This window comes from Emydura macquarii, unplaced genomic scaffold (genome assembly GCF_026122565.2).
Source record: "Emydura macquarii macquarii isolate MOO-44397 ecotype Brisbane River unplaced genomic scaffold, CSIRO-AGI_Emac_v2 contig_2205, whole genome shotgun sequence".
Lineage (NCBI taxonomy): Eukaryota > Metazoa > Chordata > Testudines > Chelidae > Emydura > Emydura macquarii.
In genome coordinates, this window is record NW_027132342.1 from 9,462,775 (window position 1) to 9,476,817 (window position 14,043).

Below are 14,043 nucleotides of genomic sequence, written 5' to 3' on the forward strand. Positions count from 1 at the left end.
CCTAAACTACCTCACAGTAGGATATGAGATGTGATAGGTGGAGCAGTAGCACTTTGAGCTTTCATATTTGTATTAGGAGGCCCTTTAGAGATTATTACAAAGCCATACATAACATAAAATGTGACAGGGAAGCCCATTTTGATACCTGTTTCCTAGTCTCAAGGGAGCAGCTATTGACAACACATCCCTTTTATGAACGCCACAGTATGATGGAAAAACGGTCCTTAAACTGATGCTTTTTAATGAACTTGAAATTTGTTTGCAGTTTAGTTATGCACAGGCAGTCAATTGAAAAATTTTGAAGGGGGTTATGATGTAAACATTCACAAATACAACAGGTACATTTACTGAATAAATAATTGTGTTCACAGAATCTTAACATTTGATATACCTTTCCCCAGCAGTACTGCACGGTGCAATAGAAATTTGTGTTTAAAAGACTTAACTATTTGAACGTGTTGCATTATGTGTTCTTTTGCAAGTTTCCCTGCCCCCTGAATTCAGACTGAAATATATTCATCAAATTACTGAATTGGAAAGGTTTGTAATGAGTTCTTTGAGCTGTAAGTGTTCCCCCTCCCCCTTTAAATCTTCATCTGACATTAAATAAAGCAAATCCAAAACAGATTAACTGTCAAACGGTTATGCTCCATCTCTTCAATCTGCTTTTAGGTTTCAAAAGCGGAGCATGTTGATGAGGTAAGATGACATGGTCTTCTTCCATCGATGTACAAAAGATAGCACAGATGATTGTCTGAAAAAGCCATACTACACAGTGCAAGCATGGCTTTCGCCCAATCGCACATTATGGCAGCTAGAAGGCATCAACACAGTAGACTCATAATTGAAGTGGATGAGTACAGCTCAAACCCTACGCAGGCTTTCACGTTCTACAACATTAACCAGGGACGTTTTCAGCCCCCACATGTGCAAATGTAAGTATTATAGTTTTGTTATTGCTCTAACACAGCCTTCTGAATTGTTATTGCCTTGTCAATGTGGTATTTGATGGACCAGTCAGAAAGAATTTGGAGAACAATATTTTGCTGTCTTTCTAATAATAATTACTGTAATGATATAATTCAGTCCATTGGGGAAGCACAGGTCTTTTTTAAAGGGTGGAGTAGGAATCACTATGCTAGCACAATTTGGTATTTATAAAAAAGAAAACAACAACAAGCAATGTAATTAAGGGGTTTTGTATAGATGATATTTTCTAATCTTAGTACCATTCATCAGCATTATGAACTCACATTCTCAACCTGCATCACATGTCAATTGCTGTTGAAATACCAAGACTGTATTCAGAATAAAAAAATTCCTGTTTGGTTAGTTAGTTAGCTATGCCACAGCTATGTACTATGAAAAAAAAGGACTGCAACAAATAAAATAGTGTGCATACCCACCCAGCAGGCTACTTTAATATCAGCATGTGAAAGATATGGAGTGCTTAAAGATTAATTAAAATAATGTTTGTTTTTGACTTTTTATATATAATGATATCAGTAAAGTTAACAGCTCTGAATGGTGATTTACTTTTAATATAAAGTGTAGGATCATCATTACAAAATTAAACCTGCCATAAAGTTGAGAGCCAGAAGGAAGAGCAAAACTGCTAAGCTATTAAGTATATAAATTAAGTATATAAATCCATTTCAAAATATTTTTATAGGAAATCAGTATCTGTAACATATTTTATTCTATTCTTTAAAAAGAGACTCAATCTTATATTTTGATCAGAGAATTGATTTTCACTTTTTACTTTAGCAGGACTGAATAGATTGGCTTACTCACATCCACTATGTTTAATACAATTTGGTAATTTTCTAAATGTAGGGGATGATTCATTTAAAAAAAATCTGAGTGGTTGATATGTATCTTTTCAGTGATATTTTACATGCAAATTGTGGTAGAAATTATATATCATAGAAAGGAAACCTAAAGATTAATGTGGACACATGTCTGCATGCGGGTGGAGTTAAAGTATGTGAACACCCACTCTCTGGAGCAGGTTTTTTGTTATATATGCCAATCACAATAGGGTTCTGACCCCTGGTTGGGGCTTTTAGCAGTGTCCCAATACAACTGATAATAAAACAAATAAAATATCTGCACCAGGGAACATCTTTTGTTTGCAGAGCTGGCAAATGGTAACAGAAAACAAACAAACAAAAAATGGATTCACAAATATTTTGGCAAATAGAAGTGCCAAATTCAGATCTCTGAGATTTGTGGGGCATATTCCTTATTTGTGAATATTCAGACAACCACTGGGCATTCATGAATATGTTTGCCAATCCCAAAAGTTGCATGAGTGAGTTTTCATCACAAAATTTGGGCTAGAAGTTAGTTATTCATTATTAGCCATCTGCTACTGATTATTCTCTTGTTTAATGTTGCAGTCACCCAAGTCAGTGAGTGAATACAATAGGAAGTGTCTTTGGTGATCCACCACACAACACAGTGAATACTCTAAAGGGAGCAGTTCACAAACAAGTCATTCTCTGAAAATTATTCCCCAAATCTGTTCAACACTTATGAATAATTAATGCATTTGAAAAAGGTTCATGCAAACCAAAAACAGGCTAAGTTGTAACAAATATTATTCATAATAGTTGTTTGACCAACTCTATTTGTCTAGACAGTAGAAATCACAAAGAATTTTTATGAATACTTACAGTATTTAAATTGTTCTTGCCTTTTGTATATTAACAGAACGGTGACAGAGGAAGAAATGTAACCTTGTATCTCCTTTATTTCCATAAATATTAGGGGTGAAATCATGGTCCCACTGAAGTCAATGGTAGTTTTTCCATTGACTTCAATAGGGCCAGAATTTCACCCTTTTAGTGAATTATATACTTGCAAAATCCCTAGTTTAACGATATTGCAAATAATAATGAATAAGCCCCATATAAACTTACTCACCCCCAAACTTGCCCTAAACTCCTTTCTCCTCAGTGCTTTTTATCCTCCTCCAAAAGCTCTTCTGACCTCAGCTTTATGGTGTGTGTGTGTGTGTGTGTGTATATATATATGGTTTTTCTGGTCCTCAGTGCTGTCTTGCACTCTCTGTCTGCACCATCCAGGATTATTCCAAACCTCTCACAGCATTTTCCTGGCCCCATCTTTGTCTTTCCTGTTTCTCTGTTGGTGAGGTGCCTGGGTGGCCACAGTTGGCAAATTTATTTTATTATGGTTATTATCATTTCCTGTTTGTTAAGCACTGATATTGCAATCAGAGCTATAAAGACCTAAATCATGACAGTCCTCCCCTGAAGATTTAAGATCTCAATCCTGCCTGTATGCAGGCAGACCTCTGAAACCCCATTGAAGCCCTGTGTGTATATCAACCTCCAGCAACTATTGTCCAGAAATTTTAGCTTTGTTTTTCAATTTATATGCAAGTTTATATGTTATTTTGAAAAAACAACATAGACTACAAGGACCCCATTCTTCTCTTACTCACATTGCAAGCAGTTCATTGGACATCAGTGGAACTATTCATGGGAGTAAGGTGCTACTCAGGGACATCAGTATCTGGCTTCAAAAAATTGTTTCCTACAGTACAGTTAAATGTATTTATGTGAAACCTGACATACTTTTATACTATTGTACTGCAAATGCAATTCACACGTCCTTAACGTGTGCATATTTCTGTGACTGTGATCTGCATTTAATTTCCTTATTGTATTTATTTATTTATTTATACCCAGTATTTTTTGGCCCTTTGTACTGTGTTTTAAAGCAATATATAATTTGGCTGACTAATGTGAATCAGAAAAATGCTTCCCACAAAATAAAGTTCTAAATTGTTCATAAGGAAAAGCATATGTATTGTGTGCTGTATACGTTATCATGATGAGTCTTTTTGTCTTTTCATTCAGCTTCAGAGAAGGACTATGTGGAATTTTTGTTACTACTTGATGCACAAGTTATTGATGCACAAGTTACTGCTGCACTTGGCTTTGTTTCAGCGATAGACATGGGGAAAGAGACATAATTAAGGGATAGACTTCATGAGCTACACTGAAAACCCAGCAGTGTTAACTCAGATCTTGTACAAATGCTTGAGAACCCTGGGGAAGTATTTTATTTTTTTCTTGCTATTTTCTTCCGTAGTTGAGAAGTATCTATAATTTAAAACTGCATAACTGAGAGGTGCCCAATGACTTTTATTGGGGAGTAAGAGACAGGGAGAGCAATAGTTTAGAGGTCAGGGATATGAGACCTCAACTTTCTGCTTTTGTGCATGTTTCATGATCCAACCTTTGGCCTCACTTTTGGTCACTTTCTGTTGAGAAATTGACAAGAGGTGTGAAACTTTAGGAAGCTTGGTCTTAAGATTTCCTGCTGTACAGCACTCATATTAAGTAGTCATTACTCGTGGGATTTAGTAAAATTAAAAAAAAACTTTTGAAAAGTTTGGACTTTTGCTAGAACCTGCCAATAGATGTAATGGTTTTAAAAAAGACAATTCCCCCCTTCCCACCAAAAAAGCGTAGAAAAATGGTATAACAAAGAGAATTTGCTCATACATTAGCTTTTCAATGTATTTAATGAAATGGTAAAGTGAGACTTTTTATAAGTGTTGTTGAATGATTTGAACAGGATCCTATTCCTGGCTCTCTCACTAATGTCTCCCACCGACTATATGAACTTTTCAAGTCACTTAATATCCATGCCCCCGTTTATTCATCCATAAAATGGATACAGTTCTTATCTATCCCATTGAGGGTGTTGTGACAATTAGCTTATGTTTGTAAAATAATTTGAAGACCTCTGACAGCTTTTCCAGTAAACACCAAAGTGTTAGCATTAGTAATAATAAAGGTCTATTACTTTATTTTTTCCTAATTAAATTTTAAAAATTGAACCACGAGAGAAGCCGATTGGTGGGGAAAGATGCAATTTATACATAACAATTAACTAAATTAGTGTTTTTAATCATTTAAAGACAAATGTTTGGAACACTGAATTGTTCATATACAACTATAGTTCTGTCTCAGATTTTACTCATATTAATAAAGTTCTTGGATCTCTGTTTTTCTGGGTTTTCCACCAGAATTAACCCCAGTGAAATTGCAGCTATGGTACAATCAGGCATAAATGCATCTATATATTGTAATTAAATGTGTTGAGGGTTAAGAGATTTAATGAGTTGCAAATAAGTATATCTCATGCAGCAGATTTGTGTTTTCTGCCTTCCTTCCTTAAATCATGAGGAAGCTATATAAAACTGGGTCAGATCATTTCTTTTCCTCAGTTTTGAGTTTTGAAATTGGGCACTGTACAATGCAGCACCACTCCTCACTGCATCTGATTTTACTTAGTATAATTAAGCCCAGAAAGTTACCACAATTGTCCTGACAATAATAAGGATAGAAAGTGCATTTGCCGCAGCCATCAGTAGAGTTCTTATCTGCCAATGCATTAACACACTGAACCATATCTCCAAACATGTGTTAATTAAATTTGTTGGAATTTTATAACCTGCAGAAAAAAATATAATTAGGAAAATGCATTTAGATATATTTATATGTGTGATAAAATGCTTCTCTCAGCATAGTGTGTAATCATATTTAAACAATGAACACAGGACGTTATTTTGAAATTGGAAATGCCTTTGTTTTACTCATAAGTATCTGAAATATGGCAATAACTTTGAAACAATCCTTTTTCCATAATCCCTTTAAACTAATCCATCTACCCAACCAATATTGAAAGCACAGTGAGGTGAACTCCAAAATTCTTACACCGCCTAGTAATTCTGTGAGTTTGTTGTAAGAAGTGACTTCCATCATACAGATCCAGAATACATCATCTTTTGTAAGAGTGAAAATTGTATTGGAATTGCAAAGTAAATGTTAAAAAGGTTATGTAGTCCACTGTATTTCATAACCTTGTCATGATGCATTTCCCATAGGGTGGATCCTGTGCCCCATGATGCCCCCAAACCTCCAGGATATACCCGCTTTGTCTGTATTTCTGACACTCATTCAAGAACTGATCCAATCCAAATGCCATATGGAGATGTTTTAATACATGCTGGTGACTTCACTGAACTGGGACTTCCTAGCGAAGTTAAAAAATTCAATGAATGGCTAGGTAAGTATCAAATTACATGCTGTTTTGGAAGTAAACGTTAATTTAATGAATGTATTCTCTCTGTCTTCTAGTAAAACATGCACTCAGGAATGATGAATATTAATTTAGCTTTATGTTTGAATGGCAATATTTAGAATTCAGATTTTTAAAAATATTTGTGTTATTTTCAGCTGAGCAAATGAAATTCATGTGATTATTCCTCCATTCTGCCTTTCCACTTTTAAGTTTGGAAAAATGTACAATAAGCAACTTTTGGTATTAGCTTGCAATTTACCTCACTGGGCCTTTTATGATTTGCATCAGAACTCTTACATACATTGTTATGGGTTTCCCTCCCAATAAAAAGTTGTTGTGAGGAAAGCATTTGTCTGTTTAAACCTGGAGGCTGTTAATTTTTCTCTCTGAGGCTCAGCTGCACCACAGCAATGAAATTCCAAATAAAGCAAAATGCATGTCTGTGGTTGCTGTCTTGGATGTGACAGACCAGATGCAGATGCCTTCTGTAGGCAACTGTTGGCATTGATAGCTGAAATTCTTTTCCACTGGGCAGGCAAGTGGTGATTTACATATATAACATTGTAGAAGTGCATGTGCTTAAAAAAAAAAAGATACAGTGGAAATTGGAAAGAGTATGCTGCTTCCAGAGTAAAATCATACTCTTTGTTCCTGCAGTGCTGGTGCCCTGACTTAGCATAAACATGGATTCTTGTTTCTGATATTTCCAGAGGGGTAGCCGTGTTAATCTGTATACAGCAAAAACAACGAGAGTTCTGTGGCACTTTAAAGACTAACAAATTTAATTTTTGTAGGCATAAGCTTTCGTGAGACTCAGCTCACTTCATTAGATGCAGAGGTAGAATGATACAATAAACAGTAAACATAGATATACAAGTGCATAGAGAACAATGGAGGAGGTGGATGAAAGCCGAGTACTTGAGGCTAATGACAGTCATTGAGTAGGAGGTGAGAATGGATGAGCAAAGCAATTATTTCTTGTAATGAGAGTTTCTGATATTTGTTTATCAAAAAATGTGAGGGTAGGGTGAGTGGCTTTAAAAAAACTTTTGTATGAAGTACACATTTTACAGGGATGGGACTTTTTTCTTTAATTTATATTTCCCGTGTTTTCCTATCTTCTTAGCTACGCGCTACAGCATTTCCCAGTGTGGAATTGGCTAGGAGCAGCACAAAACTGACAGAAGCATGGAGACTGATATGCAGTAAGAAAAATGTCAGGCCTTTCCAGTTTAAAAAAATATTTACAAGGAAGCCTTTACCCTAATTTTGGCAGGCTAATGCTAATAGATATTTGTGTCTGGAAGCCCAATAATATGCCTAACAAAATAATTAAGAAAAAAAGTTATGATACATTAAGGTGGAAACATACACACAAAAGCATGGTCATTTTGAGTTAAACCTGTAACACCCTCCACTCAATCTTTCTGTGCCCAGGCAATACAGGACAGTAGGACACTCTTACAACACTAAGCAATGTTCAATTATGCTGTGAGTCTTCAGAATAATAATGTACAGAAATTAGTGCACAAAAACTGTTCCAAATCCTAGGGTTATCTGTTATACACAAAGTCAATATTTACCCAGTAGTGCAGAAGGGAAGCAGTATTAGGTCATTGTTAGTCAGCAGGGACCAGGACTGCAAGTCTGGGTTGCTGCTGAGTCCATGTCTACCTGAGAGACTCCCTGGCCTGCTGTGTGATTCTGCCCCCATTGTGAAGAGCAGAAGTCCCCCAGCAAAAATCCCCTCAAGTTTATAAGTGAGGGAGGTGCTGACAGGGCCTTTTCTATGATGGCCTTGTCAATGGAATTGTTTTTCTCTTTTCTTCAATTAATAGTCTGAAAATTTGCAGATCTTTAAGGCTTGATGCCAAGCACATCTCTCTGAATGGTCATTTGGGGAGGGTAGAGTGGGTTTCAGGTTGATTTTTGGGTGGGAGCAGTATTCCTAAGATTTGGGCGATGGGATGAGAATGTTTTGCTTGTTATGCTTATGATGGTTATCTGCTTTATCTAGTGTTGTTTTTCTGGATTTATATTTTAAATCTCTGCTGCGGTGTCTAGAGCCTTTGAATAGGTGGGGGTTTTTATGTGTTAAGTTTAAATAAATAAAGTAAAAACTCATCCATCTTCTTTGAAAACCTGCTGTACTTTGCCTTCCTTATTGACTCATGCATCTAGAACCCCTAGAGCCTCTTCTTTCCCCAGCCACCTCTTTCTCCTCCTCTTCCCTGTTTGGCTAGGATCTTGCTAGTTTCTTCAAAAAAATAATTGACACCATCTGGTAAGAGCTTTCACTCTCTCACATACTTCCCTGCTCCCTCCCAGACTGCATTATCCTTCATCCTAGTCTCAGTTCTCCCTTAACTCTATTCTCTCTATTTTGGCTCTGTCCCCTCAGCCTTCAAACATACAACAGTTTCCTCTATCCTTAAAAGTCTTCCCTTGCTCACCTGCCTTTCAAACTACAGCTCCGTGTCCTATCTCCTCTTTATGTCCAAGTTTCTTGTGTGCGATGTTGACTGCCACTCTTTAATTTCCTCTTCTCTCATACTCTTTTGGATCTCTGGCATTCCAGTTTGTTCCTATATTCTCCACTCAACTTAATGGAGCTTTCCAATGTCACCTGGCCAAATTCTATGGCTGCTTCTCCATGTCCTTTCTTCTCCACATCAAATTCAGGCTCCCTGTCTTTGATGTCAAGTATATTTTACTTTAAAAGCGCTGACTTTAATAGAACTTAAGCTAATGTTTAAAGTTGAACATGTACTTAAGTGCTACGCAAAATAGGGAACACTTAGACCTAAAACTCTTTCTTTCCTTCTTCAAGCCTGTTTTTTTTTCTTTTTCTAATTTCCCCCCTGTCATATTGTTACTTCTGTTGTTTTCTTCTCTTTGTCCCAATCTCTTCCCTGAGCCCATTTTTCTTGAAGCATTGTGAGCTCAAAGTGCATTTGGGATTTCAGAAGGTTCCAAATTTGAAATGGATGGTGTAGTGGGGCCAGATGATAGACCACAAAACCACTGCTTTATAGAACAAACACAAAAACATGGTCTCGGCCCTGCTGCAGTCCTCAAATTATGAATACAACTATTCTCTCCTCCCCCACACTCTTTAATGATGGCATTCGAAAAGGTCTATCTGGTTCAGCAGCCTTAGTGCTTCCCATGGCTCCACCTTGCACGAACATTTCCAAATGTTATACACTCCCAGCCGTAGTGCACACTAGGGCTCTGAGTTTCACTAATGGAATTTGAACTAAATATTCAATCTGACGCTCTAGTTGTGCACCCACTTATGTGAGTGTGTATGTGGAGCATTGTACTCTTGTGTGTAGATTTAGACGATTACTTAATTATGCTGCATATTTTCTAATGTTCATAGCTTCATTATTTCTGAATGAAATTTCCTAAAATGTGTCAAATGCTTTCTTATTCTTTGAGGAATAAGTTCATGCCAAATTTGAAATGAAGCTGGTTTAGAGTTACAGTACAAAAATGAAAAACACCTGGAACATTTAATTGGTGACAAACCACCATTTTATTCCTATTTTCATATCTCAAGAATGGATAAGCAGAATTTCATCAAACTTCAACACAAATTCACTTCCAGACTGTGAATTGCCATATGAAATTTCACCCACAAAGGATCAAATTTTTCCCAAAGAAAATTGAAGTAATCTGAAAATAGTTTTAGAATGAAAATGCCTATTTGGCCATAATGATACCAATATGCTACATTGTTATCATTACACACTGTTTATGATTGTTATAGCATTGCTGTTTATATAAAAATTGGCTAATTTTGATCAACAGTCAGTATCCCTGTTTCAAGATACAAATCTTCATCAAAGAAAACAATCTTAGTTTCAGATCCTTTGTAAAATGGAGACTTATGCACTGACGGCAGATATTTTCCTTCTTGGTTTAACAGGTACTGTATATTTTAGGGTGGAATAATATTAATATTTAAGACAGCTTAAAATGGTGGTGAAGAAGAAAGAAATTCATCCTTCAGAAAAGCAAAGAAATTAGAATGTATGAAGTCTGGTCTTGCCATTTTGACCATCAGGATACTATTTTTATGTTAACGTAGAAACCCCTGGAAAGGGGTGTTTAAGTACTAATTATCTATTTACAAAAGAACGGCTTTGTAAATGCAGTGAGAAACATTGAGCTTATAGGGATTTAGAACAGATGTCATTTTTAAAAGCCTGGGCATATAAAAAACCCCCCCAAAAAGGTTGGTTTTCATTGCACTCCTTTAACATACATTGTCCCGGATCCTTGGCTACCTCTGAAGAGTACACAGCATAGTCAAGGAGAGAGGGTTGCAAAGATGAATTTATAGTGCTGCTCTCACAATCCTGGGCTGTCTGTGCTGGGCCAGTCCTCTGGCCTAACTTAGAGCAGCCTGAGGACTTCTGTAAATTACACTGGGGATCACCAGTGTGTAAGGAAGCTGACCCATATCACATTTCTTCCAGCCATGACTTCTGTGCTGGCATCAGGGAACATATGATGTAGGTGCTGCTATGCTAGAGGATCTCCCCTGTTACACCTAGTCATCTTGCCATGGCTGGCTGCACCAGCTTTAGAGCAACTATGTACCACTGCAGTTTGAAATATGGGTCGGTGTGCATTCTACAGTCTTGGTATTGCTAAAGTAAAAATTATGATTCCTCCTGTCATAGGAACTGCAGAATAACTCCTGTTTCCATAGCTATTGATACCATTATACCCCAAGTGGCATGGCTTCCCCCGCCCCCTTCTGTCTAAAAGTTAGTTTTATCATTACAAACAGTGGGTCTGATTCTGGACTCACAAGTTTTAGCCTGTGTTTAACTCTGTTGGCTTCAGTGAAGTTTTTCATGAAGGCAGTGGGGCCAGGAGACACAAATGCAGGATTGGGAGGGGAGGCAGGAGGTCCAGAATCTAATTCTGATGTGGCTGTGGCCTTTGGCTAGACTTTTTACTGAGGGAGATAGACACCCAAATCCTTTCCCATAGGAACTGGGCACCTAACTCCCTTAGAGGCCTTTGAAAGTCACAGCCTCTGTCTTGTTCCCCCTTTATAAAATAGGGACAATAATACTTAGCCACTTGACACACAGATGTGTTAATTTATGACTATCTGTACAGTGCTTTCAACATATACCATAAAGCATCATACATAAATGTAAAACATTATTATTAGTGGTGTGCGCTGGATATACTGACATAGTACACATCCTTTTATAGTCTTCCCACTAACAAGATGGGCATTTGGGATACTGAAGATTCCTTTTCAGGATCTGAATTGGAGTCCGTATCAAATTGGGGGTGAAATCCTTGTAGTAAGTGTGAAGTGGTATTTATTGTTACTTTTTCACACAGTTCTCTCTGACCTATCCTTTCTTTATCCCTCAGAAAAATGTTATATAACAAATAAAATATTTTAAAAGGCAAAAAAAAGTTAAGTTATTGTAGAATCTTTTCATCCTATTAAGAATTTTTAAAGTTTTTTTTAAAGGTGGAAACAAGGGAACAGAATTTCATACTGTAGCTTAAATATAAAGAGACTACTCTTACAGGGTAAAATTCATTCAGTGGCTTAGGGGTGAACTATGCTGCACAATGACTCCTGTATGCAATAGGACAGTGCATTGGTTCTGCATCGTTAGAGGTGGTTTAAATCAGGAACCAAGGATCTGCAAATGAAGGTCCTATGCTGGAAGGTAGTCCATTTTCCTTAGAGAGAAATTTGTTCAATTACTATACATGTAACACAGTATCCTGGAATATATATTTGAATGTTAGCAGATTTTTTTCTAACGTATGTTCCTATAACATTATTTCTAGTTTTATTTATCTATATCTATGTATTTAAAGAATTCCCATTTTGCAAATGTAGTGGTGAAATATAGCGTATTTATTTGTTATTTTAGTGGTTGATTTAATTGCTAACTTTTATGTTGCAGAAATGGCTAGATCTAACAGTTTACAAATGACTTAAGGAGGAGTGTTGATTTACAATGTTATTCAAGATTAACATACTTTTTTGTATGGTGTATAATGTAAATTTCCCAGACATCAGCCAAGTGTTTAAACACAGAACTGTCAAAGAGATGCTAAAAAAGCAATCTGAGACTGTTATACAGTCTTTTTACTATATCACTCACTGCTGTATTCTAAAAGGTTGAAATGAGAGGGAGAGAAGCATTAAGTGGGCATTTATATGATTGTCACTGCTCTTAGAGAATACTAAAAATTCTGCCTAGCACAATACCCGGAGACAAGCAAAGCACAGCTGCTGTTAGGAGTTTGCGTATATCTTGTTGAAGTTGCATGGGGATGCAATTGTACGTCTGTGTGTTTAGTTAAATGAACTAGGTAAATGGTAAAGACTTCTAACTTTTTAGTATAAGAGGAGTCTAGAATGTAAAAGCTATGCATTTGCTTTTGGATTATTTGCAGTGTTTTGTCTAATTTAAGAAGAAAACGTGATTTCCAATATGATGATCCACCTTTAAATACATCCAAAGTTCCATTTACAATTAACCCTGATATAGTGAAATAGCAAATGAAAGTCCCAGGTTTCTTTTAGTATCTTCTGATATGCAATCTCTGTATTTCAAGTGACAGTGAACCTGCACTTCAGGTTATTCTTTAAAAAGTATCTTTTTTATAAGGGGCCTGATATAGTTTGAAAATTTGGAATTGCTATAAAGATTTTGTAATTGGCACATAAAAAATTAGATGTTCAACTGATTTCCTTAATTAGTAATCTACTATAATGAAAGAAATAAAAATGTTATTAGTTAATCAAATATATGTACCCGCACACACCCATATTACATTACCAAGGCTATCATCAATTTTTGTACTAAGTGAACAAAGAATAACATACTTTTTGATGAACATTTACCAGAACTGGCAAAAATGTGTATTTACTTGAGACAACGTGTGACGGTCATTTGGGGGGGGGGGAGAGTGAGTGGAGGTGACAATGCTTTTTCAGCTACAAATGAATCAAGTATGATCACCCAGATTTTTAAGTACCAAGTTACCCAAAATTTAACAAATTAGATTGATATAGGAGGGTTTGAGGTGATACCTATTTATAAAAAAGTTCTCCTTTTAAAGAAACTGCTTGGCTTAGGTCCAGGACAGTGTTCCTCTAATATATTTTGTGTGCAAGGGAGGGAGGGGGGGAAAGGGAAAAAATGAGAAAGACAAGGAGGGAAAGGGGGGGGGGGAAGGGAAGAAATGAGAAAGGGGGAAAAAAAGAAGAAATGAGAAAGACGGGGAGGGGAATAGGGAACCCCACCCTCAGCCAATGGCATTGCAGGTGACTGTGGAAAAGGAAAGCACTGAGCCACACCTAGTATTTTCAGATGGAAAACAGTTTTGATTAAAATTTTGCTACCAACTTTAGCTAGAATTTTTCTTGCACAGTATATTGTGTCTTCCAGCAGGGGGCAGCTTCACATGTGCATCTTAGGGGGAGTCTTTGTGGTTTTTGCAGACCAGAATAAGCAGTCATAAGAATATGTAATTTCCCAAAATTCCAGACTTCCTTCTTTTCCTTTAGCATTAAATAATCTGTGAGTTACACAGGACATGTTGTGTGTGTTACATTATGGCATTCCTGAATGACATATCTGTTTCTTATGTGCTCTCATTTGCCTTATACTCTCAGTGGGAGCTGTATTTTGTACTGGATCCACATGCAGAATTCCTTTGAGAGCAGTATATGGTCTCAAATTTGTTTGCACACACACAGCTAGCTCCCTTTCCATCCCAGGTCTGCCATTTCCCTCTTAGCAGAGCCAAACACTAACACCAACGTGTTTAAAAGCAGCGGGGTATCAGTCAGATATTTTGCCTCCATAGCCTGTTAAATGGGTAATGTGAGAAACTTTTACTGCACTGTGAAGA

General features: G+C 36.7%; 1 protein-coding gene across 3 annotated transcripts in view; it reads left to right on the forward strand.

Annotated features, from left to right (window-relative positions):
• MPPED1 (metallophosphoesterase domain containing 1) overlaps positions 1-14,043 on the forward strand; it is a 65,392-nt gene that overhangs the window by 13,302 nt on the left and 38,047 nt on the right. For all 3 annotated transcript variants that reach the window (XM_067558980.1, XM_067558982.1, XM_067558981.1), the window contains exons 2-3: positions 673-935; positions 5,927-6,108. In XM_067558980.1, the coding sequence (XP_067415081.1) occupies positions 784-935; positions 5,927-6,108 (334 nt within the window). In that variant the 5' untranslated portion in view covers positions 673-783. The remainder of the gene's footprint in view (positions 1-672; positions 936-5,926; positions 6,109-14,043) is intronic.